Consider the following 25,069-nt stretch of genomic DNA (forward strand, 5'->3'; position numbering starts at 1 on the left):
ACAAGACCTCGGGATAGAATACTTATTGACAAGCGAGCTACTGGTAGATGTCAATGAGGAAATCGGTGTCAGAATATCGCTAGAAAAATTTCATCGTTCACGACCATCATTTCGTGGTCAGAATACTTGTATAGAGTGACGAGGTGTGATAGTGAGTCTTCATCGAATGATAATGGTTATTTTTCCGACGAATCCAAGGAATTTGAGACGGCGAGTCCAGATTGTAAAAAGCCATATTTTAAACCCCAAACTGTACCTGCTCATAGAGCTATGCAGAGCGTCTTGAAAAATTGCTCCGAAGAAAAATTACTTTCGGAGCACTTAATTTTTCCAGAATTTGCACCATTAAGTCTAAACCTCGACGAGGCAAATCGACTTTTTGATTGGTATGGAAGTACAATCCAACATAAAGGACGAATTTGGTAGTTTGGTAAACTTTAACCACGCGAAGCTAACTTTCAGAATTCTAGGAAACGACATCAAGATTAAGCTGCCAAATAATTTGTTTTACAACTCTAGCGCGAATCGCGATGAATTGGACAAACCGAGAAATCTCCAAAATTTATACCAAGGTTCTCTTCAGGAGGTAAAAGCTCCGCAAGATGATATTCCTCTCCTCGATATTTTGAGGTGCTTCGCAAAAGTGGAAAATGACTATGAGCGGTATAAAAGTGTGGCAAAGCAAACTAGGTTTTATTCTCAAGTGTGTGTACGGCAAACCCAACTTGTGACTGCTTATGTGGTTGAGACATTGAGCTGTTCGCTAACATCTTTCGGTCCAGGCCAACCGCTCGAGAAGATCTCGTATAATTGTGTACACGAAAGGGTGACGATACAGACATACGGAATCGTGGAAGACGCGAACCTCACAACGATGAGTCCGTCAGGAAGATTCCTAAGAACATCAAAAAGTGGATGCGACTCTTTCCATGGCAATACACACGCGGCTTTTATTCGAGTTCAGATCATGCCTCGAACACAATCTTTGAGAATGATGTTTTCAAGGGTAGAAGAATGCCTCACTGGGAGTGAGGATTCTTTGTGTTTGATCTTTGGTAGAAAATTCAATAAGAAATCACTCGAAAACGTGTACACCAGCGCCCCGATGTTTACCACTGCCGCCACTATGCTCAGCGCATTCATATTGAAGCTATTGAAGAATGGAAAGACTGGATTAAGTCCAGTGCATTTTTTGGAAGTCGGTGGTGGGACTGGCGGTTCGTCCAGCCGCCAATCTTTCCACAACCATCATCGGAGGAGATAGCTTTCATTAACTCCAGCGCCCAGATCAAGCAGAGAATCTACTAAACATCAAAGTATCTTATCTAAACAAAGGATGATTTACTCCCGCACAGCATATACATGGAACTTCTCTGTGTCTCTTCGAAGCTCAGATCGAAGCCGACTTGGCGATCGTCTGGATGCTATACATTGACCTGACTCGAGAGGAGAGAGGTGAGCAAGTTTCGTTGATTGTTCAGACAGAGAGATTTTGTGAATTTTTGTTCTCTCAATTAATATTGCAACGATGCTAGTGATGAAGTAAATTATGATTTTGTCTAACGTAGTTTATCAGTGGGTCGGCCATATCAGTGGATCGGCCACTTTTACCTCGAATTATTATTCTATATTCAACACGCGTTTTCTTTATAATTAATTATGAAAATTCATTCTAAAGAAGCACGCATAATCTTAGCTATTCAAGCTATTGAATTAGATAAAAAATTATCAATTCGAAAGGCAGCTCAGCTTTATTATATACCTCGAACTATATTGGGTAATAGAATTCGAGGTAAACCTAATATGGCTGAGAGTCGATCAAAAAGTCATAATTTGATTGAATTAGAAGAGGAGGTACTTATTCAATATATTCTTGATATGGATTTGAAAGGTTTTCTATCTAAACTCAAGAATGTAGAAGATATAGCGAATTATATTCTTAAATCAAAAGATGCGAAACATATCAAAAAGCTCTAGGCATATTGATTTATAAAGTGTCGAATCGAATTAAAGATATGTTTTAATTGTGTTTATAACTTTCAAAGAGCTCTCTACAAGGATCCTAAGCTTATTAAAGAGTAGTTTTAATTAATTGCAAATATACGAATGAAATACAACATTTTGAATAGAGATTTCTATAATTTCGATGAAATAGGCTTTATAATAGGAATTATATACACAGTAATGATTATTACTAGTACTGAGAAATACAATAAAAGTAAATCTATACAGTTAGGTAATCGAGAATGAGCTATAGCAATAATATATGGAAATGAAAAGAACAAAACTATTCCCCTATTTCTAATAATTCAAAGATAGGTCCATTTCTTTAATTAATATATCGAAACCGATCTTCCTACAGAATGAGCTATTAAATCTATATCTAATAGGTGGACAAACAATGAGACAGATTTAAAATGATTGAAATACTTTAATAAACATACTAAGAATCAAAGAAAGAGCAAATATCGAATATTAATGCTGGATAGACATAAAAGCTATAAATCAATAGTTTTTCAAGCATACTATAAAGAGAATAATATTATATGTTTATATTTACTATTACATTTAAATCATTTAACTTAATCACTTGATATTAGTTGTTTTAATAATCTAAAACTTTTATATGATAATTAAATTGATGGATTTATTAAGGCATATATCAATCATATTTCGAAGATTGAATTCTTTATAGCTTTTAAAACTATATATAAGGAATCAATTATCTTTTAGAATATAAAATCAGGATTTTGAGGAACAGGTTTAATTCCATTTAATCTTAAAACTGTATTCTCAAAATTAGATATTCGAATTTGTATACCTACCCTCCCCTCTTTCGATTTAAATCAATGAATCTCTTAAACCCCTTATAATTCAATTGAAGCTTTTTCTTAATTAATATTAATTAAATCTCAAATAACTTATTATCAAGTAAGCTCCCCTATATTTATATTTAAGATTATATTAATTTTAACTAAGAGTATAAAAAGATTAGCTTATGAAAATATACTTTTAAATATAGAGAATTGTATACTTCAAGTAGTAAATGAAGTATTAAGTAAATATTGATATATATAAAAAACCTAATTACATTAAGAAGGAGTATTCATTAGATAAAAGGTTCTTAATATATTATCTTAATAAGAAATTGATATTCAGATTTAATATAATAAACATTAAAAAAAAGGAAATTCTAATGAGGAAGCATTTTCTAATTAATATTATAGTAAATACGAAAAGACAGATTATAATACAAAAACCTATCAAAATAATATAATAGATCCTAGATTATTAAACTCTTAATAATTTTAATCAATTGATTTAGTTATTATTGAATAATATAGCTTTAGAGTGATAATTCGAGGTAAAAGTAGCCGATCCACTGATATGACCGACCCACTAATAAACTACGTTAATACAGTTTTGGAATCTTATAAGGTTAATCAGACTTGGGCCCGTGCAGCGAAAATCATTTAAGAATAGATTAATAAGCCTCGATGTGTACTGGTGTGGTGGCGGGGGGGCTGATGCATAGTGGGGTAGAAGGAAGGAAGGGTCTTGAGAATGGGGGTATGCAAGTTGAAGATATAACATCTATCTGGGGAGGGAAAGGAGAGACACTTGTATGATGGAAGGAATAGCTGGTAATGATGTTATTGAACTTTCTTTCATAGATGGAGATTTTAGACATTTTGAATACATCATCGATTACTCAAGAAGGAAGGTCTTGGAGAGAGGTAGGTAGATACTCAGCCTCGCAAGTTCGGACGATAAGAAGTCAATATATTCTCTTGTTCTTATTAGAGGATAATAGGTCCGTATATATGGATCCATCAATATTTGGGTTTGAATGTGAATCAGATGATGAATATAAGTTCATGTATGTTCCGAAAGACCCACTGATATGAAGGAGATTAACAAGAGGTAGTGGTTGAGAATGACTGGTTCTAGATAGGTAGCTGAGGTAGCTGAAGGAGGGTAGCTCGAGGGTAGTTGGGAAAGAGAGAACCTTGGGAGATTGATTTTAGTTATACTGATATTTTGGTAGAGTAAAAGTATCGACCGATAGGTATGTAGGTAGTAAGAATTCATTCTGATATATAAGTGTGTAGTGAGGAGGTAGGTAGATAGGTAGGTAAATAGGTAGGTCCTTAAGTATGTCACATAGGTGAGATTTGAAGATGTATTCTGAATCAATAGTGGATGTGAATATCAAACATAGAATTACCAAATAGGTATGAAGCATGTGAGCACGGATATATTTGAGGTTCTTGATGAGTGAAGTGAAGTGAAGTGAAGTGAAGTGAAGTGAAGTGAAGTGAAGTGAAATAAGTGAAGAAAGGATGGATGAATGATGCCTGCCTAGGTAGAGAGACCAAGTAATAATTCTCTTACCATAATTCCCTTGAAATGATTGTATTATACGGATTTATTATGACGATCTTATCGTAACCCAATATACAACCATAACCACCCAAAAAGCTTGGGCACATACCACACATACCACACAATCCTAGTATGCATAGAGGTTCGGAAGTATATAAAGATGTATGAAGGATATAAGGGTACCCCGCATTGACACTAGTGAGTCTCACCCAATCAGTCCAAAATCCATCATAACGAGATAAACCTGCCCGCCTTCGTCTTGTATGTAATTCAAACACAACCACCATTCATTCCAGCAAAAGAGAAGACTCCTCCTTCAAAGAGACATCGTGCATGTTTGGTACGAGCTGCAACACAAAAATCTTCATGAATTTTACCATCATACATTATTGGGGAATACCACATTGATCGTATTTCAGTATCCAAAACCTAAACTGATTCCCTTGCCTGCCTATCTCTACGGTCAACCAAAAGCCCGGGCTACCTCGATTTGCCAATAGGCAAACGATTCGGCAAGTACTAAAGCTAATTAACTCCTCCCACTTTCTTGCTCCCCAGTATTGTTCTACGGCACTCGGTGTACTTTCTCCATAGAAATTCAAATTCGGGGATCCTTTACCTTAATCAAGGTCAGATTAATAAGAAGTAGGACTTTCCCTCTTTCTTTCTTTCTTCCTCCCTCTTCCTCTTCCTCTTCCTCCTGTCGACTTTGTTATTTACCCATATTCTTAAAAGCTGCTCATTCAACCTCCCTCACGTTCATTCACATTTCACTTCTTTCACATACTATTCTGTCGAGATTTGTGTTGCCGTATAATATCGTAAAAGCTAATGACATGGAGTCATCCAGCGGACTCCCGTCTCTAGATTTGACATCTCGAAATCCTGAGGAACATTCCAACGATTTTCGATTTCCTACTCCGTCTATCGATACCAGAATAACTACTTGGGTCGAAACCCAAACTTCCAACAACAACAACAACATGTCGACCCTCAGCGAGTCCCCATCTGACGAAAGTCACCTCTCCGAGTCGACTTATGAGTTTGTCGATACAGATGATGAGAGCCATGATGAGAATGCTACCGAGTCGATAGCTTCAGTGGAATTTGGTCGTCCTGACGACATGCAGAGCCTTGCAGATACGGAGAATAGTGATGAGAGTGGGGATCAATACACACACGGTTCCTCCATTCCTGCTTTTGGTTTGGATAACTCGATCAATAATTCTTTCAATAATCCTACCATCGGTCGAAATTCTGCTGTCTTGCATGACGATTCTGATACCCCGCTCTCACAATCTATCGAGTTTGAAGAACCATTTGGTAGCCTTGGAGCCGAGAATGTATCAGTCAAACATACAGTGGCAGAGTTCACCGAAGAACAAACTGCTGCTTCCGCAAGAGATTTGAACATGCAAAATCCACCTAGTCAATTAATTCTTACAATTCGACAAACGATGACCAAGCATGGTTTATCCACCAAAGACCCACTCCGCATCCTCTATGTAGGCAGCCACTCTGCAAAACAAGATATCATTCACAAGATTGCAAGCTCTGTCACTGCTTCCGTCGAAGGCCAAGAGCGTTCAAGTCGAAACTCATCTCAAATATACAATGTCGTGCCTGTATCTGCTTTTGGCTCGGAGAAAACACCGGAAATCGAACTCATGCACTCGTCTGGTTACCAAATCAAGGTTGATGATTGTTTGTCTGCTCAAACCCTTGAATTCGAGGATCAACCACAAAAGCCAGATGTTATCAAGTTAAATCTCGAGGATCACTACAGCTACCATTCTGTTCCAGAGAGAGATCACTTTATTGTTGAGCCAGAATGGGAGCTACCACATGTGGCAATATTTTACTGTTCTGATAGCGACGATATACAAGCAAGACGTACAAGGACAATTGCCAGAAAGTTCATGAGTCGTCATACCATACCATCAATTGTTATCTCACACAAGCAATTATTGAACAAGGCTCAATGTATGTCTCTAGATCAACATTCTATTCATATATGCTTAGAATCCCGGGAGACAAATGGCAGAGGAAGCGCAATTCACCAACGTTTACCAATAGATCTTACGTCTTTCTTGAATATCGATGCTAGGCAGATGAACAGAAATCTTGCCTACTTGACCGGTCTCCACGAGCCTGCAGGTTCCTCTAGTGTTATCAAGAATCTTGGTTCCTATACGATTCCTGCGAATCGAGAGAAACCAGCCAAACAAGAATGGTCCCGTTACTTAGCGGAGTGGAGATCTTTACTTCCATTTGGTTTGCTCATCCTGAGCGTGTTAACTGCCATTTTGACGTCCAGCCTTTCGCCCTATCCTTTTTATAACCACCCAGCAATTTCTATAAATAGCAAAACCATGTCAGCGGGCCCGATAACTCCAACATCAGTCCCATTTGCGACTAATCTTTCTGCAACTCAAGCCAGCCTTACTTCAACACCTTCCGTTGTACAGTCATCGCCCCCGAACGGGCTTTCAAAACCTCAAGTAGACTTTTCAAAGCCTACACACGCCCAACAACAGAAGTCCAAATCAGAAAGCAAGTGTAGTTCCTGTGTAGCGGAAATTATGGGAGATAGAGAAGTTTTGATTCGAATTCCCAAGGCAATGAAGCTTAGCTGGCTCACCAAGTTGGCAATGTCGATCAACATTACTAGGGGTAATACTACAGTCGATACGGAGCGTGCATTTAGCTCAAGTGATGGGATTGTATTATTGATTCCTAAGAAGGAGGCTCACGGAATCCTCAATATCTCGATTATTACCACCAAGAAGCCACGCATCAACGAGACCTTCCAAGTTGATTTTGGAAGCAATTCTCTCCAAGCCATGCAAGATGTCGTGGATAGATTTTACACATTCTTCAAGGAGGATACTGTTATTGCTGATGGCCAAACACTCGCAGATGTTCGCGCCGCTGCTGAGAAGGTTCTCAAAGATGTGCGCCAATCTTCCCAGTCGAAACTCGCCAATATCGACGAAGCCAAACGTCAAGCTCTCGAGCGAGCGTCATCAATCACTGCTCAGCTTACAGATGCAGCGAGAGATATGACTCTTGAGGCTGCCAAACGCAGTGCTCGCATTACAGTTGAACTTGGTTCGCAATTTGCAGGTGTGGAGAAGACTATCGCGGACCAATTGCACTCCTTACAAAACATAGGAAAACCGTTAGATGAGGGAATTCTAAAGGCACAAATCAGGTCTAAGTCTCTGTGGTTGAAGATGCAAGGAAAGAGTGGAGAGGCAGATGAATATGAACGTAAAGCTGCAGTGGCTATGAGTAAGAAAGCTGCAGTGACACAAAAGCTTGAAGCTAAACTTGCGCAGAAGCCAGAGAAGACAAGAATTCAGGCGTGGAAGGAAAAAATGGCCTTAAGAAAGGAGGAGAAAGCTGCAAAGAAAGAAGCTAGACAAGCTGCTAGGATAGCAAAGAAGGAGGCTAGAGTTGCTGCTAGCATAGCAAGAAAGGAAGCTAGAGTTGCTGCTAAGAGAGCCGGAAGGGCTGGGAATTGAGGCGTTTCTTTTGAGGAGTTAGGATACAACGGACATGGATTGGGCTGGGTATAACAGAATGGGTAGGGACATGGATGGACTGGATGGATCGGATCGGAACGAATCTTGTTTATTGCGTAATATGATATGATATGACATGACACGCATCGACGAATTTTAGGAGCTTTCGGATTGCGAGGGCGAATGCAATACACGGCAATGCAATGGACTGGATAGGTTATGGTTGGACCGGATGGGCGTGCGCTCTGTAATGGGGTCTAGATGAACTTCGGAGTGCTGGGGAGTAGGTTCGGTTTTGGGGGGGGTTTGTTTTCCAGCTCATTCTTCAGATAAATATGCGTATGGTTTTTATTTATCTATCATTTACCACTCAATGGATGCAATCTTCTTGAACTTGATACTATTCAATACTTGGTTATTGTACATCGTACACAACAATATCACAGCACAATACTACATCATGTTCATACAAATCTATTGACAAGTCTTCCGAATAATTCGCCAAACTATCATGAACATTTTTTTCTTCTAGAAATGTTCCACAGTGTTAGCAAGACATAATTCCAGAAGTCTCCGTATGATATCTCAGATCCAACCTATATATAGCCCAGCACAAACGCACAGGCCAAATATTCTTCTCTAAATCCAGCTCTTGTTATTTAAATGCCCTCATATTTTCCCATTCCCAATTGCCACTATTTGTTCATCTAAACCTCAGCAAGTTCAGCTCCCGATCCCAAGATCTCAACCTGCACCATCTCAACCTACAACTGCCTCTCTACTCCTCCCACTCCCTTAATATCCTCATCCTCATCTATCTCTACCATAGTAAACACGCATTGTACAGTCCACTCTTCCCCATACATCTCCAACCCTTCTAATTCCGGGATATCTATTGGTTCCTCATCAATGTGGTCCGGAATCTTCAACCCCAACAAGCCTCCTCCAATTATGCTATTTTTAAGAGTGTTCTGGATTTTCCTTTTGGCTTTCTTCAGAAGTTCTTCGGTTGTTCCAGTACCCATCTTTTCCTTTTGGATTTTGAGTGCCATCTCAAGTATGTGAATAAGGTATTTAGACTTCAAAGCGGACTCGTTTTTCGACAACTGAAGAGAAGGTTCCCCAGAACTAATGTTTCCTGGTAATCTGGAAGCAGCAACATTTTCCCTGAATATGATGTCGGAGAGCATTTTACCGGTGTGATCGAGTATGGTTGCGAGTGTGCCTTCAAATATCTGTTTATGCAAGTCATTATTTTGCTGCCAATTGATTTTTCTAAGAATGCCAATCAACAGGTTGGCAATGAAGCGGATCATCATTGGTTCGCCATTACCCACAGAAACTTTGACTGGGTCTGATTTCGAGTCGCCTGAACGTATCGGAAGTTTGGCTTTCGCACTGCACAGCCTGTGCATCTCGCTCAACGTTTTATCGAAGAAAGAGCATAATGAATATATAACATTTGATTTCCTCACCAGCTCCCTTCCCACGATGGTTTTGTAATGCTCAGTTGAAACCTCAACGCAGCTCTTATGGCACTCAACGATCTCGCTCATAAGATGCGCTAGGCATTTGATAACTTTCGTATGGTAGTTTGTTTCTCTGACATCGATATATTTGGGCAGGCAGTCGGAGATTGCCTTCCAACTCAATTCTATAAGCTTGCGACACGGGGTGATCGCTGATTCATCGTGAAGAGATCGACGGAATTTCGTGATTTCATATACTGCAGGAATTTGTGTAAGTATGCAAGTAAGTAACAAGACGACTTGACACAAAAACCCAAGAGAAGAAAGTATTGTGACCTACAATAAGTGGTAACCATCATACTATCATGATCATAGCCCAAAGCCAATGAATCGGTTCCCATCTCATCGTCCTCATTCGGGATAGTATCTAGACTCTCATATCTTCTTCTTTTCTTCTGTTTGGCGGGCTCCAAAGTTTGGACCTCATGAGACTCAGAGGAGCGCGGGGCGATATTCGGGATCTCCTCTTCTTCAGAATCTGCAAATGAAGATCTCATGGATGGCGTACGACAGCGTTGTAATCTCTTCTGTAGACTTCCGACGCGAGTCTGTAGTTTTTCTGTAAGAACACGCTCACTTTCAAACTGTCGTTTCCAAAACTCCCCTGAATCAACTATACGATTGCTTCGTGATTCTTCATTTTTGATGGATTCTCGTAACTCATTCAAGTAATCTAAATCGGTTCAGTATAATCTATGGTGGAATATTGCTAGTCGTACCTTTGATGGATATCTCATCTGGCTTTGCTTTCAAAATTGACAACACCAGTGCGATTTGTTCCTCAGAAAAGCACTGAAGAAGTTGATGCAATACAGGAGGTGGGGTAGATACGTCTATCTGCACGTCAGGTTCAATGGCAGAACTAGCATCCGGTGTTTTCTGCGCCAATTTGCTGCCTTTTGGGACGTCGACTTTGGGCTTCTCCTCACCATTCGACTTTGAAACTTTTGCTTTCTTTGCTGTAGGCATGTCTATAGCAGTTGAGAGTGATAAAGAGAGGGTGATTTCATAAAACAAATGAATTAAATTAGAACGAAAAAGTCATCGAAATGATGTGACAAGTGATGATTTTGCAGTGTGAACAGGAGGGCGATTCGCCCAACGCTGTACTACGTGTATTTCTAAGAAGTATTTGCAAAAGCGAAGAATATAAATAGATAAATCCAGAGCTTAGTCCATAATGAGATATATCGAATTGATAAAGTGTCTATTCACCCGAATACAGCTATCCATTTTCTCTTTCATCGAGTGTTCAGTAATGAAAAGGTTCCGCGTACAATAGAAGTATGGGCATTGAAACAACCTCTCGAGCTGCTTCTGCACTCATAAGAAACTATCTCAACCATGGTATTATATAATCATTTACCCATGATCCACTAGAAGCTCTATTTCAAAACCATCTGGGTATTTGGTCATACAATATTGATGGCTTCATTGAGCAATTGAAGTTCTGATTTGATAGTTTGGCATAGCATGAAGCATTCTTCATGTATTTGCTCATAATTCAAATGACTTCCCATACCTCTTATTCCTACTTGGAAATGCCAGTGTGACATTATTTTCCATCTCAATGTCCTCTTTCATGATACCCAAAACTTGAGTGAAGTCTCATAAAACACACACACACACACTCAATTTGAGAATGCCATCGGTAAATCTCCGGCCTGTAGAGCCTCACATCCTCGCTTGACCCCGCATTCACGCTAAGGAACACCTGAACTGAACTTATTAACATCTGATCAATTAAGATTCGCTCATCAATTTCAAGCTCCTACGATTTCCAAGGTTGGTCTCAACTTGCGCCAATCCACCAAGATTTACCACTCACCAACCAATCTATTCAACCAACCACATATACATACATTCGATCTCAGCGTCCATCATTGCAAAGAAAAAAACAAAATGCCACATTTAGATACTGCCCAAGAATGGCTCACACAATCTTCGCTGCTGTTAAAAGCACATCCTACTACCGTACGTGTCCCCCTCTTCCTCGCAATTCTTTCCCTGCTATCAAATCAACCAGGCTAACTCTCTCTCTCTGTCTCTCTCTCTGGTAGACCCGCATAACAACCAAATACACCCTCCTGCACGCACCTTCCTCCCCCCACGCCCCCTCCACCACCAACTCCACAGCCACCAAACCGCGCCTACCCAAACCGAGCTCCACCCAGTCCTCCACCTCCGCAAAACCAGAATCCCAACCCCGCGGTACCCTCACCCTCACAACCTTCAATCCCCACTCCGGCGTCAACCTCAAATACACCACCAACAAAGCTGCAGAAGTATCGCGCCTCATACAAATCATGGGACGACTCGGAAAGCTCATGTGCGGATTACCCGAGACGGAGGAGAAAGAGGGACTAGGAGAGATCAATTTGGCTGAGGCGCCGGCGGAGGAGGAAGTAGATGAGAAGAAGGATGTGGGAAAGGGACAAGCGCAAACACAGACGCAATCGCAAGGTGGAAAGGGAAAGAAAAAGAAGGGGAAGAAATGAATTGTTGATTGAGGATTACATCGTTCAGCGGGATAAAGGAGATGAGCAAGATGAAGAGGATTCAGGTGTAATTGATGGATTTAGTAAAAGGTCTGCACATTCTTCTTGCAACTTCTCTTCTCGACAGAGATGAAATTCACGCATTGCATCACAGTAGTAGTTACCATTATATCGCCAATGGATCCTTTCTCGCTCTTTGGGGAAATTTGGAGGGTTGAGATGAAAACCTGTACATATTATGGATTAAGTTGTGTTAGTGTGTGCAGTAGGTAGGCATACTATGTAAATCCGCATGGCAAGGATTGCAGTGGAATTATGGTCATAGAAAATATACATGCGCGTCTTGTCGATATCTCTCTAGATATCCCAAAAACTATTCAGGAAAATCATACAAAAGCCAGTCAGATGCAAAACCGGTGAGAATCGGTTCAACCACAGCAAGCGCAAATGAAATCCTCATGTGAGTGAAAAAAGTGTATTCGTTAACGCTAACTAGTTATATCGTCATTTATCCTATCCATCCATCCCATCATGGTATACTCCCACCATGATATCCCTATCAGTCCCTCATCTATGTCCAAATGACATTTGTTATAAAAATTCATTTTCATGCCCGCCGCCAACCCAAAGTTTTCCCAACACCACAACTCCTTCATTTAAAGAATTATTTGTACAAACCACCAACCCGCAACACATCTATGTATGCAAGCCCCGTGTAGAAGTGAAGAGTTGTACAAAGGTGAACGCCAAGCCAATTATCTTGACATCAAAAGAAAAAGAAAAGAGGTAACTTGGAAGACAACATCTAGAAGTCTTCGTCAAAGTTGAAGTCTCCTCCGTTCTCTGCCTTGGCTTCGGTTTGAGCCTCAGTATCCTCGTGTTTCTTTTGGGTACCGGCCATAACACCAGCCTTTTGGTAATCACCAACTCTCTTCTCGAAGAAGTTGGTCTTGCCAGCCAAGGAGATGTTCTCCATGAAGTCGAATGGGTTGGCAGATTTGTAGTATTTGTCGTTACCCAAAGAAAGGAGGAGACGATCAGCAACGAACTCGATGTATTGCTTCATGAGGTTGGAGTTCATGCCCAAGAGAGCACAAGGAAGAGCCTCGGTCAAGAATTCTTGTTCAATCTCAACAGCCTCGGTGATAACGTCTTGGACGGCTTGCTTGGATGGGCGGTGCTTGAGATGGGAGAAAAGGAGGCATGCGAAATCGGTGTGAAGACCCTCATCACGGGAGATGAGTTCGTTGGAGAAGGTGAGACCAGCCATGAGACCACGCTTCTTGAGCCAGAAGATGGAAGCGAAGGATCCAGAGAAGAAGATACCTTCAACGGCAGCGAAAGCGACGAGACGTTGAGCAAAGGTAGAGTTCTTGTCTTGAATCCACTTGACAGCCCAGTCGGCCTTCTTCTTAATACAAGGAACTATCAAGGATGTTAGATGGGATACCACATGTGAAGTGGGAATGGTTGTAACTTACTGGTCTCAATGGCGTTGAAAAGATATGTCTTTTGGGATTGCTCCTTGATGTATGTGTCGATGAGAAGGGAGTATGTTTCGGAGTGGATGTTCTCCATCATGATTTGGAAACCATAAAAGCATCTAGCCTCTGGGATTTGAACTTCACCACTGAATCTCTCAACCAAGTTCTCGTTGACAATTCCATCGGATGCTGCGAAGAATGCGAGGACGTGGGAAATGAAGTAACGCTCGTCGTCATTGAGTCTCTCATTCCAGTCGTGAAGATCCTTTGACAAATCAATCTCTTCTGCGGTCCAGAAAGATGCCTCTGCCTTCTTGTACATTTGCCAGATCTGTTCGCAATTATGTTAGCACTGTACGCGCAAACACGTGAAGAGATAGACGCGACTTACCTCATGGTACTTGATGGGGAAGAGCACGAAACGGTTTGGGTTTTCTTGAAGAAGAGGCTCATCTGCTTCTTCTGGCTTGATTCCTGGAGCAACTGCAACAACCTTTTGTTCTTCGACAATTGGCTTCTTGACTTCTTCGAAAATTGGCGCGTCAGCATCAAATGCTGAATTCTCCTTTCCAGCAAAGTTGATTTTTTTGACAGGTGATTCCATCTTCATGTTTTCGATACCAGAGGCAGCCTGTACAAGTTACAAGTCAGTATATTGTTGACGCGTGAAATAAAGAAAATGAGGGGAAATGATAAATAGAGGGGTGGCGCGTGAAAACGTACAGTCTTTGAAGGGGTTTCTTGGAGACTCATTGTGATTTAATAGATTGAACGTAAATCAGGATTTGATTAATGTATGTGGAATACTTAAAGAAGAAAGAGGTCGAGAAGTTGTTTGACTTTATATGTTCTATTGAATACAAAGTATGTATGTGTGTGTGAATGAGTCCGAGGATGAACAAGAGAAACCGCGTTCTTAAGAGCTTTTCAGTACGCGTCACGTGCCTAAATAATCAACGCGCTAAGTTTCGCGTTCGCGTTGAAAAAAAGGCTGGGAAATTTGCAACGCAATGTACATTGATCACCGAACCACTTATTCCACTTGATCAACCATTCAGCTCATTCAATTGAGCTCCCATAAATGCCAAGCAAACTTATCAGATCTTAATCCCTGATGATCAATAGGAAACCACGGTAACGCGTGCAGTATTGGTGGAAGTCTTGATAATGGGTGGAGTAAAATCAGTCATGATGATTCAGAACATCTGGATTTGAATAGGCTTCAATGGAATACGATGTGGAGATTAAAATGCATCTATGGTATGGTATCTTATATTACATCTAAAGCCCTCGCGCCTAAACCAAATCTGTTTTCTTGTTACTTACAAACCAAGGCGTCATCAATTACTGAACAAACAAAGGGAATCGTGTCGGCATTAAAAAATCGATCCATCCTAGAACCTTTCCGGGAGGCTTCAAATATGTAACGTTTCTGGAACATCCTTCAAACTCAAAATAGCAATCACAATTCCTTTAACGTCTACCACTCTTTCTAACCTTCTGAGGGCGAGCTGGAAGTGGAGGATCCTGCGCGTCTGTTCTATCGCGTCGACTTTGATCGACATCAGGTTGTCTTATTCGCTCTGATCTATTGGCACGACGTCCTTGTTCGGGATCGGGTTGTGTCGTTCGCTCTATGGGTGCGCTACTGCCATATCCGAACCAACTGTGACGATTACGTCCACCTGGCTCACGAGGACTGACGGTTTCTGCGTTTGCTCTGGCTGTATATCGTGGAGGTTCTTCATCTGAGAGTTCCTGATCGTAAAGATCGAATTCATGCGGATCGGTAACGTCAATGGTAGGTAACCTTTCGCCTCTTGCCTTCAATATTTTCGCACCTTTGTCACGCAAATGTCTTTCAAGCTCGAGCGCATTTCTGGTATTGGCGCGGAAAACTGCATCGACAAGATCTCCAGCGAATGGTATGAGACCAACGGCAAAATCAAGCACGATATTGAACATCATTTTAGATCTGACACTGTTTGGAAGTCCGCCATCGACCTGACTGCATGTTCGAAATACCATAAGCGCCATGAACAAATCAATAACATCTCCAATGCTATTTTTATCAGTAAAGCTTTTCATGGGAAGGGAAAGAACTTACGCAGGAACGAGACCGATTACACTACTCCATCCAAATCTAATTCCGCAACAATTGAATAGACTCATGTCTAGTCTGTAAGCTCGGCGCTTGACTTTGGTAAGAATCTTTACATCTTTTTCTGATATGCCAGCAGGGATAGCTTTTCTTCTCTTCTGTGTCTTCTTTTTCGACGGCACACCGTCTAAACGAGAAGCAGGAACAGTTTCAAAGTACAAGTCCTGAAAAACTGTCAGTGAATTATTCCTTCAAGAGGTGACTGTTTTGTAAATTGGGTTTTACCTCTGATCCAAACTTGTTCGAGACTGATTCCCCCAGGAATTTTTTACTGATGAACTTCGCTGCCAATGAAGCCATACTTGTATTGTGAAGTTTGTGTGAGTATAAGTGTGGTTGTAATGCAGGATTAATTGGGGTTTGAGAAGGATATTCTGCTCTTTAAGAAGTTATTCCAAAACGTAGAGCAGTTAAAACGTCTTATCTTTTGTAGTAGAGGTTTTCTTTAAGTTTTGTTTGTTCTTCGTTTCGTTGGTGGTTGTCGATTATGAGTCGTTTCAGAAAGCGCTTGATAACAACTATTTTTGGATCGTCCCAGTTTGACGCATGAATTTGAATGTCTTTGGATTTCAATGAATAGTAAATAGAAATAGAAAATGTCTTTAAGAGAAATACTGACCCTTTAAATTACTTACCCATAGATTCTTTCTCAAAAGCTTGCAATAAAGCTTGATTTGCATTTATCTTTCATGCTGGCAACTTTTTTGTCCAAGATTCGACTGCGCCCCTGTATTGCTGTATCAAAATAACGTCATCCGACACCTAGAACTGCCGATCTGAGGGACCACCGGTGAAGAGTGAAGAGTAAACCTTATTTTGCCGAGCTGAAGCTTTACTTGTTTTGATCTAGTTATCTTCATGAGCTGTGGTCTCTATCACGTGGGGTGGTGGCTGAGGAGATGTGGCGTTGGGTACAAATGAAAATGTGGCTTTCCCGCGCTCCCTATTTGGGTTTCAAGCTCGACCTCGAAGTCAAGCTCTTGACTCAGCCTCACTATTTACTCCCAACCGTATCAACAACCAACTCATCCACTCACAACTCCACACTTTACGACCTTCAACAACAGTAGTGAACTCACATTAGCTTGTGATTGCCGTATCTACCGGAATAAGATTCACAAGCTTTCTTATCAGATAAATCATTTTATTTACTCTGTATTTGCCACAAAGTCTTCATATTTGTATCATTTTGGTTTTTGGTTGTTTTGGCCTGAGCGTTTCTGCGCGTCCCCCGCCCGAAAGGAAACTCGAGTCGTGGATATGCTTGTGACGGGAAGACAACATGACAGACAGAAAATTGCAGCTAGAAGACTGTAAGTATTCAAGATAGCTTTGCGAAGTAGACTCTTCCATCGTTCCCTAATTGTCTTCTTTCGCGACCCTTTCTCCTTGTTCAAGTCCAGTCTTAACAATGTTGATACCCATTTCCAAATACTTTGACTAACCACATACCAAACTTCCAGGGCTGGACGACCTTTGTGTTCGATTCATAATCAATATTCCTGCGGCTGATCTATCACACGTTCCTCGAATATGCTTTCAAGTCGAAGAAGCGCAATGGTACTACGAAGATTTTATCCGGCCTCTGGACCCAAGCCTACCCTCGATGACCCTTCGTAATTTTTGCCTCAAGATATTTTTGCATTGCCCTTTACTTTCAAACTTTTCAGAAAGTATACACATGCGAGCTTTTGAGGAGTTTCTGCTATACAAGACCCGAGTGCCAGTGAGGGGTGTAATTTTGTTGAGCGCGGATATGGATGAAGTCGTTCTTGTAAAGGGTTGGAAGAAGGGTGCAAATTGGAGCTTCCCCCGTGGAAAGATCAATAAAGATGAGGACGACCTTACATGTGCTATCCGAGAAGCATACGAAGAGACTGGTTATGACCTTGAACAGTCAGGGCTTGTTCCCAAAGATCGAAGTCTAGTTAAAGGCATCGATGTTACAGGACATGGCCAACAGATCAGATTATACGTTTTCAGAAACGTTCCTAAGGAAACCTATTTTGAGGCACAAACTCGTAAAGAAATCAGTAAAATTGACTGGTGGAGGTTATCTGATCTTCCAGCTTATCGAAAGAAAGGGCAGCAACAAAATCAACCCGAGGCTGCTGCCAATGCCAACAAATTCTATATGGTGGCACCATTCCTACCTCCACTGAAGAAGTGGATTTTAGACCAAAAGAAAAAGGACGCAAGGACGGCAGCTAATAACCAGCACACGGAAGCTGCAGGAAACATCAGTCACGATGAAGGTATCACTGAGGATGATCAACTGGTTGAGCCAAGCATGAATCATAATGCACCTGTCTCGCATGATGCTGAGCGAACTAGACGCAATGCTGCCGACCTGGCTCTTTCTGCTATAATGCAAGTCCAACCATCGACTCAGGGGCTACAACCCAATGCTATTAAGCCTGCGCAATCACAAGCTTCGCATAGCTCAGGGCAGCAACTGCTTGCTCTTTTACATAGTAAACCTCCTGTGGATCAACCACCGCCAACTCAACCATATCCGCAAACACCCTTAGAGAATACCATTACCCAAATACCTTTCCCTAAAACCCCTCACCATCAGGTACCTCACCCTTTGCACCTCTCAAATCAACCACCTCCACCTACTTTCCCACTACAACAACAGCAAGAGCAACGTCCAATGCAGAATTATTCCTACCAGCAACCCGATCTCCAAGTTCGTTCCGATCAAAGGCCTATCCCCAATATGCAGTATCGCTATCAAGTGCCGCAGCAAATACCACAGCAAATCCCGCAACGAATGCCAGCTCAAATGCCAGCTCAGATTCCACCCCAAATGTCACAGCAATTCTCAGCGCAGATCTCCCAGCAACTGCCACATCACATGTTACCGCAAGCTTCGCAACATATGTCTCAGCAGATCCCACAGCATATGCAACCACAACTTCCCCAGCAACGAGAACGACATCCATATCAACCCACTTTGATTCATCCTCAGCCACTCCCTCCCAACGCCCAGAAAGTGTTGTTTACCGGAGGTCCGGTACATTCAACAATGGTGTCTCAGCATATCCAGCAGCAACCTCCGCATCCTAATTTCACGAATTCTGGTCCTATGCCCCCTCCCCAATTTCCCAATGTACATTCTACCATGGTTCCAACGCAGACAAAGGAAGCACCGGCTGCTGCACTCACTAGTCATTCATTGTTACTCTTAAACGCATTCAAGACTCGCGACGAAGTAAATGTAAATATCACTTCCAACTCTTCGATTTCTAAAGGCCCGACCCAGCCGCACCCAAATACTACGCTGCCTGAAGCTCTCGAGCTTCCAGGAGAAAGTTCTCGATTCATTTCTGTTCCCGTTTCTACAGAGGCAGCCCAATCGTCAAATTCTCTTCCTGGAATCAAAGGAGGTGTTCCTAGTACAGCTAGTCAAAGTCAAACAGCTCGCCTCCCGATCAGTGAAAACCAACGATCGATGCTATTGGGTATGTTCAAAAGTCCTGCAGCGCAACCGGCAACGCTGGCTGCAGCACCAGCTGCTGTAGTCCTACCATCCAAATCACCTTCAGCGGTAGAATTGAGCGCGGTAGAGGTTGTCTCGCCACCCGAAGTTCCACGACAAACAGCTGCCAAAGAGAATACTCCAATTGGCAGAGCTAGTCACGAGATTCCAGAAATGAATCCTGAATTAAACCTTCCATTTCGGGCTACGTCAATCCTCGCTCGTCCAGCCAATGGGAACAAAGATCCCAAATCATATGGGAGTTTGTCCAAGAAACCGGCAACTAGATCAGAGATGCCTAATAGTAGCAAGGGGTCTTCCTCAGAGAGATCATTTCAGCCACAAATTCTCAAAAGGCCACAAACGAATACAGTCAAGGCTTCTCCACTTCTTGGAGCTTCCACCATTGCTGCTTATTCGCCGAACCTTGCACCATCTAATTTAGCTGGGCCATCGACATCTCCACTATCCTTTACCTCCCAAGCCCCCCAGTCAACCGAACAAAAGCATGCTCTTTTGTTATTGTTCGGGAAATCGCCTACCCCCGCTACAAGTTCGGTATTTGGGAAATCGCCAATGGCAGTTTCTAATTCAATGTCTAGAACATCTTCGCACGATGGACCTTCTTCTAATCATCTAATAGATGCCACGAGAAGTGCTGCATCCAGATCTAGAGTCGGAAGTCTAGCGTCAGGAAACGGCGAGGGATCGTCACGTCGTGGAAGCCAAGCACCAATATCTCCAGCCGACAAAGGCTTCTTATTGAATTACTTAGACGCTGTTGCTAGTAGGGGGTATTGAAGGAGGGTATTTAAGGTTGCATCATCTTTTCCTTTTGTTTTACATGGTTTTGGCATTTCAATGGGAGTTTGGATTTGGTAGCATTCGGAGCATTTGTTCGGTGATATCCAAATACCCAGATCTGCCAAAGCTATGTGGTCGCTTGCTTTATTAGTAAAATCATAACCAGTTCTTACATGTCACCTGAATATGTGAATATGAAGTGATTGGACAAGTTCACTGTGATGTTTCGTTGTGATATAATGACATCGATTATGCAAATAATTGCCCCCACCTAACCTGACCTGATCTTATAAGTTTCAGCCAATCACCAATAGCGTATAGATAACTCGTTCTTACGTCATCAACATCCACGATAATTGAAGCTTCATTACGTTATTTCCAATCCTAGAAAATTATCGCCAAACTCCAAGCTATACATACCTCAATAATCTGAGAAGACAATCCTACAGAAATTCATCATGAAACCTATATCAAAACTCATGTCTAAAAGGCCAATTACTGTTCCTGCAACAGCGTATATATGTACCTTCTGCTCCGCCCATGCGATACCGAGGACTCGCAAATACTCTTCCACTCATACCTCATCTGCAAGCTCCCTTCCCACTTCGACTAAAACTTCAACACAATCTGAATCTGAATCTCAAGCCCAATCAGGTTTCCATGAATTAGCCAAAAAAGGCATCACGCGTCTCTCAACCCGTAGACTTATTTCATTGAGAGGACCAGATTCGATGAAATATCTGCAGGGAGTCATCACGAATGATATCTATAAAGAGGGGTTAAATTCGGATAAAAAGGGTTTCTATTCTGCGTTTTTGAATGCGAAGGGAAGGGTATTAAATGACGTTTGGATTTATAAGGATCTGTATGCGGATAGAGGGAAATATGGCGAGAAGGGAAAAGAGGGAGAAAATTGGTTGATCGAAGTCGATGCGAAGGAAGTTGAGGTATTGGCGAAACATATCAAGAAATATAGAATGCGTGCGAAATTCGATGTTGAAGTTGTGGGCGAGGAAGAGATAGGAATTTATAGTTGTTGGGGAGTTGAAGAGGGGGTCGAAATGAGAAAGGGAACGGGTATTATGGTGGCGGATCATAGGGCACCCGGGATGGGAAAGAGAATTGTGGCGGATAAGGGATGGGATTTACAAAGGGATGTGGAGGGTATAGATGAGGAAGTGAAGATGCAAGAGGAGGAAACATATAGAGTTCGGAGATATCTGATTGGGGTTCCTGAGGGTCAGGATGAGATATTGAGGGAGAGTGCACTACCGCAAGAAAGTAATGTGGATGTTATGGGAGGTATTGATTATGGGAAGGGTTGTTATGTAGGTCAGGAATTGACGATTAGGACGCATCATACTGGAGTGATTAGAAAGAGGATTATACCTATGATGTTGGTTCCCGAAGGGGGAACGATGCCTGGATTAGGAGAACTAGATTATAAAGGAGGCAATTTGGCGAGTTATTTGAGAGGGAGTGAAAATATCAAGAAGGTGGGTGGAAAGAGACCAGTGGGAAAATGGTTAAGTGGAGTGGGGAACGTAGGTTTGGGGCTGGCAAGGTTGGATGAGATGGGTAAGTGGATGATGGAGGGGCAGGGGAAGGAAGGGGATGCTGAAGAGGAATTTGTGGTAGAGGCGAAGGATGAAGAAGAGGGAGATGCGAGGAATATTAGGGTCAGAGCTTTTCCTCCTGCTTGGATTGAGACGTAGATGTATTATAGGCATTACTTTATTATCATTACTATATAATTATCCTCAACGCCATGCTAAACCCAAGAAGAGAATTATCCGCCCTGCGATGTTTGAACGCCGCTGAATATCTGAACTCCGTAGAATGTTTGAGGTCGATTAAGTGTCCAGAGTGGACTGCATATCTGATTTGGGCCCCTCCACTCCCCTCTTCCCCGCTTCTCTTAACATCTCCATGGTAGATGCGAAATCATTTCCCACCTTTTTTGACCCAACGGACGAAAATGAATATTTAGGTGGAGCTGTAGATGGAGTAGATGTCGACTTAGAGTCTTTGAATTTCGGTTGTGGAGTCGAATATTCAAAGTCGCCGGATTTCTTATCTTTAAATGTCTTATTTGGCGTCGAACATTTGACTTTTTTCTCGGCTTTACGCTTTGCTTTCGCGGCGGCAATTTGTTGTTCGAGGCGTGCTATTTTATCATCGTCTGATTCTTTGGGTATGCTCTCCTTCTGCGGAGGCGTACTTTCCCTTTTTACAGGCATGCTTTGCCTCTTCGCTCTCCTCTTCCTGCCCTCCTCAGCCAACCTTTTGATTTCCGCATCCATCTCCTCATCCTCTCTACTCCTCTTTCCCAGGCTTCCCCCTCGTTCCCTCGCCTCCAAGTCCTCTTTCATACTCCTTCTCTTCCCTTCAAATAACGCAGCAGCCTTTTGTTTCTGCACGCGTGCATTGCGATAGTTGTCATACTTTTGTTTTAATTCTGGTTCTGCAAGTACATCATGCGCGGCTTGGAATTGCTCGTATTTATCTGGGTCGAAGGCATCTCCTAGTTTGTCCGGATGGTAGAGTAAGGCTGTTTTACGATATGCGCGACGAAGTTCTGACACGCTGAAAGATTCGGGAGTGATGCCTAGGAGCGTGTAAAAGTCGACTTCGGAGGTTATCCATTTTGTTAAGTCGTCGGAGGGCATCGCGATTATAGTTGTTGAAGAGGCAAATCAGGATTGGATCTGCTATGGCGTTGCAATGTACTTTTCTGAAATTGGGAAGGGAAACTCGGAAGAGTATTGGTGGAGTTTGTAATTGTAGAAATTGTGGTTGTAATTTTTGTAGATTTGATGACGGACTTTTTGGAGATTTGGTAAGGCTAGAGCGAGGCTATGAGTACAATTTACCCGATACTTAGCCGGTTGGTTTGACAGTCTCTTTTGGGAAGAGTCACTCACCGGTTGAACAAGCATACATATACTAATACACTAGATTACATATCTTTTGACAAGGAGATTCAGACCACTGACTTCACCTCATTTTATTATACGCCTTTTTACTTTCATGGCTTCATAAAACTAGTGCACGTGACGCTCTCGAGAAATTGCCTTCGTCTATAAGCACCTTTTCTCAAAGGGGCTAACCACCATGGCTACGTTGAACGGTAAGAATATCGCCGAAAGTATGGACGCCTTGAGGTTATTAGATCCTGAGCCCAACTCGGAGAGATCAGTGAAAGATCTACTTCAGAAATCTCAAAATCTGATGACGGAACTTGAACAATTCAAGGCTCTTCTGAAAGAGCGAAGGCAAGACAAGACAGTTGAACTTAGACACTTCTCGACAAATCTTCAATCTGAGATCAAATCTTTAACAAGACTTGCAAACTTAGACCCGGATGATGAGAAGGTGGCCCACACAGTTAGCTCTTCGAATTTTCCATTTTATTCCGCTGTTTGGAACATAGCAAAGGGTTGCAAGGGCATCACAGCTTTGAGAAAACGTTTCTTTTGGACTACTGGTCAAACTTTGCTCAAATCTAAACGGGGCGACCTCTCAGCGCAGAGCAACATTAAAAGTGTGGAAGTAGATGTTGTGGCTGGAGAGGATCTCGAATGGGTCAAAGTCAATACAATTACTGCTCGAAGGATGATATTTGATTTAGCCAAGGCAGGATGGGCCGAAGACGATTCAACTGATGATGAAGATGAGAATTTTGCTCGGTTAGATGCAGACGATGAGTCAGAAGGTCTTTTAAAACAAGCCAAGTTACTCGTAGAAGCTTCTAAACTGGCCAGGACCAAATATCGGTACCCATCAGTACGTATGGTACTTCCTAGAATCACCCGAGATTGCCCCAAGCAGGTGGCTAGTGTTTTACAAGAAATTCGAGCATTGGGAGTTACAGTGCAGATATTTGAAGATATTCCTAAAAGCCTTGAGATATCGACAGTTCTCCAGCGTATGGTAGTAGACCCATTTGAGAAATTCTCCGAAATTCTCAACGTTGATTGTACGATGATCTTCGCATTTATCAGTGAGTAAGTAAAAGATATTGTGTCCCGTGATGGGTGCACCCATTTCCCCGAACAACGGTCAGCCTTTCCCTATTTGCTAATTACGCGAAATTCAGTCTTTCACATGGCCAGGTTGATCCAAAAGACTGGCATCATCGGTTTTTGATTAACCAAATGGAAATGGAAAGCGAAGATAAGCTCTTACCTAGTATTGTTTGGCCTGCATGCGGTGCCAGAAAGCTCGTATGTACTCGTGAGGCAGTCGCAAGAGCCCAAGAGATCATAGATACAATTGGAACAGATACCGAAAAGAAAAGAATGGAACTGATCTTCGGATTCAATCATGGGTCGACGAGAGACCAGCTAGCGGAGGAATTTCAAAAGCTCTCTGAGTACAGCATTCCTCAGGAATGGCAATTACCAATTTCCATAGTTGATGCGGATGTATCCATTGTCAAGTCCGAGCTTCCTAATCTCGTTCATGACGTCTCAAAAGTTTTGACTGGTGTTAATCAGTCCGTGTTTCTATACGGATGGGCATCTGGATTGACAACAATTAGTAGCAATCGTGTTGTTGCTAAAGGAATCGAGGCCACGATTGAAGCAAACAGAGGTTCTTTGGACGTTCAGGGGCCGGACATCTGGTTGTCTCCAATGGCACGATCCCTTGTAGGAAAAGAAAAACAGCGACGAGGAGTTAAAGAATAATTCAATGATAGATCCGAGTATGTAGCTCGTAATTATGCGTTGAGTCTTGGTTACTAAGTTTACCTCTTTGAGTTTAGCGCTAGAAGCGAATAAGTGTAGAACGTTCGGCTTCTCTTGTACAGTTTATATTACACATAAATCATTTTTCTACAGCCTCAGCTTTGACTCTGGTGAACATCAGAATATCAGTGGTCAGCAGGCTGTCATCCGCGGCAAATTTCACCCAATATTATGAATTGGATCTCGGAATAGCTCTAGTGGGCTCATTGCCTTTCATTGCTGAGGATTTATTTATCGCTAATTATGACTTCTCGCGATTGAATCTAATTGTTGCGCTTTTCTTCCTCGGTCGTCATAGAGAATAACGCAATCCAGTCTTTCAATATTTCTTTAGCTATATCTCTGGTGCGGCAGTCAATATGGTAAGCTCAGTCGGAATCATTCGTTCAGAAGATTCCCCGTTTCGAATTTTCAATGGCTTCCGGGGAGCTACGTAAAGAACGTC

At 42.0% G+C, this 25,069-nt stretch overlaps 10 protein-coding genes across 10 annotated transcripts; 6 read left to right on the forward strand and 4 right to left on the reverse strand.

The window, feature by feature from the left end:
- Positions 1-388: 388 nt before the first annotated feature.
- EAF01_003583 (uncharacterized protein) lies at positions 389-1,264 on the forward strand (the record flags this gene model as incomplete). The annotated part of the gene is made up of 1 exon (XM_038911837.1): positions 389-1,264. One exon carries the CDS (start codon positions 389-391, stop codon positions 1,262-1,264), a length of 876 nt encoding a protein of 291 aa, XP_038773072.1.
- Positions 1,265-5,222: 3,958 nt separating this feature from the next.
- On the forward strand, positions 5,223-7,913 carry EAF01_003584 (uncharacterized protein; the record flags this gene model as incomplete). The annotated part of the gene is made up of 1 exon (XM_038911838.1): positions 5,223-7,913. The coding sequence occupies one exon, from the start codon at positions 5,223-5,225 to the stop codon at positions 7,911-7,913; it is 2,691 nt and encodes an 896-aa protein (XP_038773073.1).
- Positions 7,914-8,220: 307 nt separating this feature from the next.
- EAF01_003585 (uncharacterized protein) lies at positions 8,221-10,411 on the reverse strand (the record flags this gene model as incomplete). The annotated part of the gene is made up of 3 exons (XM_038911839.1): positions 8,221-9,639; positions 9,723-10,115; positions 10,162-10,411. The coding sequence occupies 3 exons, from the start codon at positions 10,409-10,411 to the stop codon at positions 8,678-8,680; spliced, it is 1,605 nt and encodes a 534-aa protein (XP_038773074.1). The 3' UTR covers positions 8,221-8,677.
- A 933-nt stretch (positions 10,412-11,344) lies between these two features.
- Positions 11,345-11,940, forward strand: EAF01_003586 (uncharacterized protein; the record flags this gene model as incomplete). Its single annotated transcript, XM_038911840.1, has 2 exons — positions 11,345-11,416; positions 11,503-11,940. The coding sequence occupies 2 exons, from the start codon at positions 11,345-11,347 to the stop codon at positions 11,938-11,940; spliced, it is 510 nt and encodes a 169-aa protein (XP_038773075.1).
- An 805-nt stretch (positions 11,941-12,745) lies between these two features.
- Positions 12,746-14,177, reverse strand: EAF01_003587 (uncharacterized protein; the record flags this gene model as incomplete). The annotated part of the gene is made up of 4 exons (XM_038911841.1): positions 12,746-13,365; positions 13,422-13,755; positions 13,816-14,055; positions 14,148-14,177. The coding sequence occupies 4 exons, from the start codon at positions 14,175-14,177 to the stop codon at positions 12,746-12,748; spliced, it is 1,224 nt and encodes a 407-aa protein (XP_038773076.1).
- Positions 14,178-14,644: 467 nt separating this feature from the next.
- On the reverse strand, positions 14,645-16,225 carry EAF01_003588 (uncharacterized protein). Its single transcript, XM_038911842.1, has 3 exons — positions 15,811-16,225; positions 15,532-15,749; positions 14,645-15,486 (listed from the first exon to the last, which is right to left on the reverse strand). The coding sequence occupies exons 1-3, from the start codon at positions 15,883-15,885 to the stop codon at positions 14,898-14,900; spliced, it is 882 nt and encodes a 293-aa protein (XP_038773077.1). The 5' UTR covers positions 15,886-16,225; the 3' UTR covers positions 14,645-14,897.
- Positions 16,226-16,546: 321 nt separating this feature from the next.
- On the forward strand, positions 16,547-20,087 carry EAF01_003589 (uncharacterized protein). The gene is made up of 2 exons (XM_038911843.1): positions 16,547-16,898; positions 17,049-20,087. Exons 1-2 carry the CDS (start codon positions 16,868-16,870, stop codon positions 19,868-19,870), a joined length of 2,853 nt encoding a protein of 950 aa, XP_038773078.1. The 5' UTR covers positions 16,547-16,867; the 3' UTR covers positions 19,871-20,087.
- A 244-nt stretch (positions 20,088-20,331) lies between these two features.
- On the forward strand, positions 20,332-21,588 carry EAF01_003590 (uncharacterized protein; the record flags this gene model as incomplete). Its single annotated transcript, XM_038911844.1, has 1 exon — positions 20,332-21,588. One exon carries the CDS (start codon positions 20,332-20,334, stop codon positions 21,586-21,588), a length of 1,257 nt encoding a protein of 418 aa, XP_038773079.1.
- A 138-nt stretch (positions 21,589-21,726) lies between these two features.
- Positions 21,727-22,542, reverse strand: EAF01_003591 (uncharacterized protein; the record flags this gene model as incomplete). The annotated part of the gene is made up of 1 exon (XM_038911845.1): positions 21,727-22,542. One exon carries the CDS (start codon positions 22,540-22,542, stop codon positions 21,727-21,729), a length of 816 nt encoding a protein of 271 aa, XP_038773080.1.
- Positions 22,543-22,987: 445 nt separating this feature from the next.
- Positions 22,988-24,564, forward strand: EAF01_003592 (uncharacterized protein; the record flags this gene model as incomplete). The annotated part of the gene is made up of 2 exons (XM_038911846.1): positions 22,988-23,880; positions 23,973-24,564. The coding sequence occupies 2 exons, from the start codon at positions 22,988-22,990 to the stop codon at positions 24,562-24,564; spliced, it is 1,485 nt and encodes a 494-aa protein (XP_038773081.1).
- Positions 24,565-25,069: the final 505 nt, after the last annotated feature.

Source organism: Botrytis porri (genome assembly GCF_014898465.1).
Source record: "Botrytis porri strain MUCL 3234 chromosome Unknown BPOR_004, whole genome shotgun sequence".
In the NCBI taxonomy this organism is placed as follows: domain Eukaryota; kingdom Fungi; phylum Ascomycota; class Leotiomycetes; order Helotiales; family Sclerotiniaceae; genus Botrytis; species Botrytis porri.

Excerpts from the sequence above, each read along its gene's own strand:
- EAF01_003589 (XM_038911843.1), top strand. The coding sequence starts at position 16,868 with ATGACAGACAGAAAATTGCAGCTAGAAGACT. Across the intron at positions 16,899-17,048 it reads AAAATTGCAGCTAGAAGACT|GGCTGGACGACCTTTGTGTT; the intron begins GTAAGTATTCAA and ends CCAAACTTCCAG.
- EAF01_003588 (XM_038911842.1), bottom strand. The coding sequence starts at position 15,885 with ATGGCTTCATTGGCAGCGAAGTTCATCAGTAAAAAATTCCTGGGGGAA. Across the intron at positions 15,750-15,810 it reads CGAACAAGTTTGGATCAGAG|GACTTGTACTTTGAAACTGT; the intron begins GTAAAACCCAAT and ends ACAGTTTTTCAG. Across the intron at positions 15,487-15,531 it reads GTAATCGGTCTCGTTCCTGC|CATTGGAGATGTTATTGATT; the intron begins GTAAGTTCTTTC and ends TGATAAAAATAG.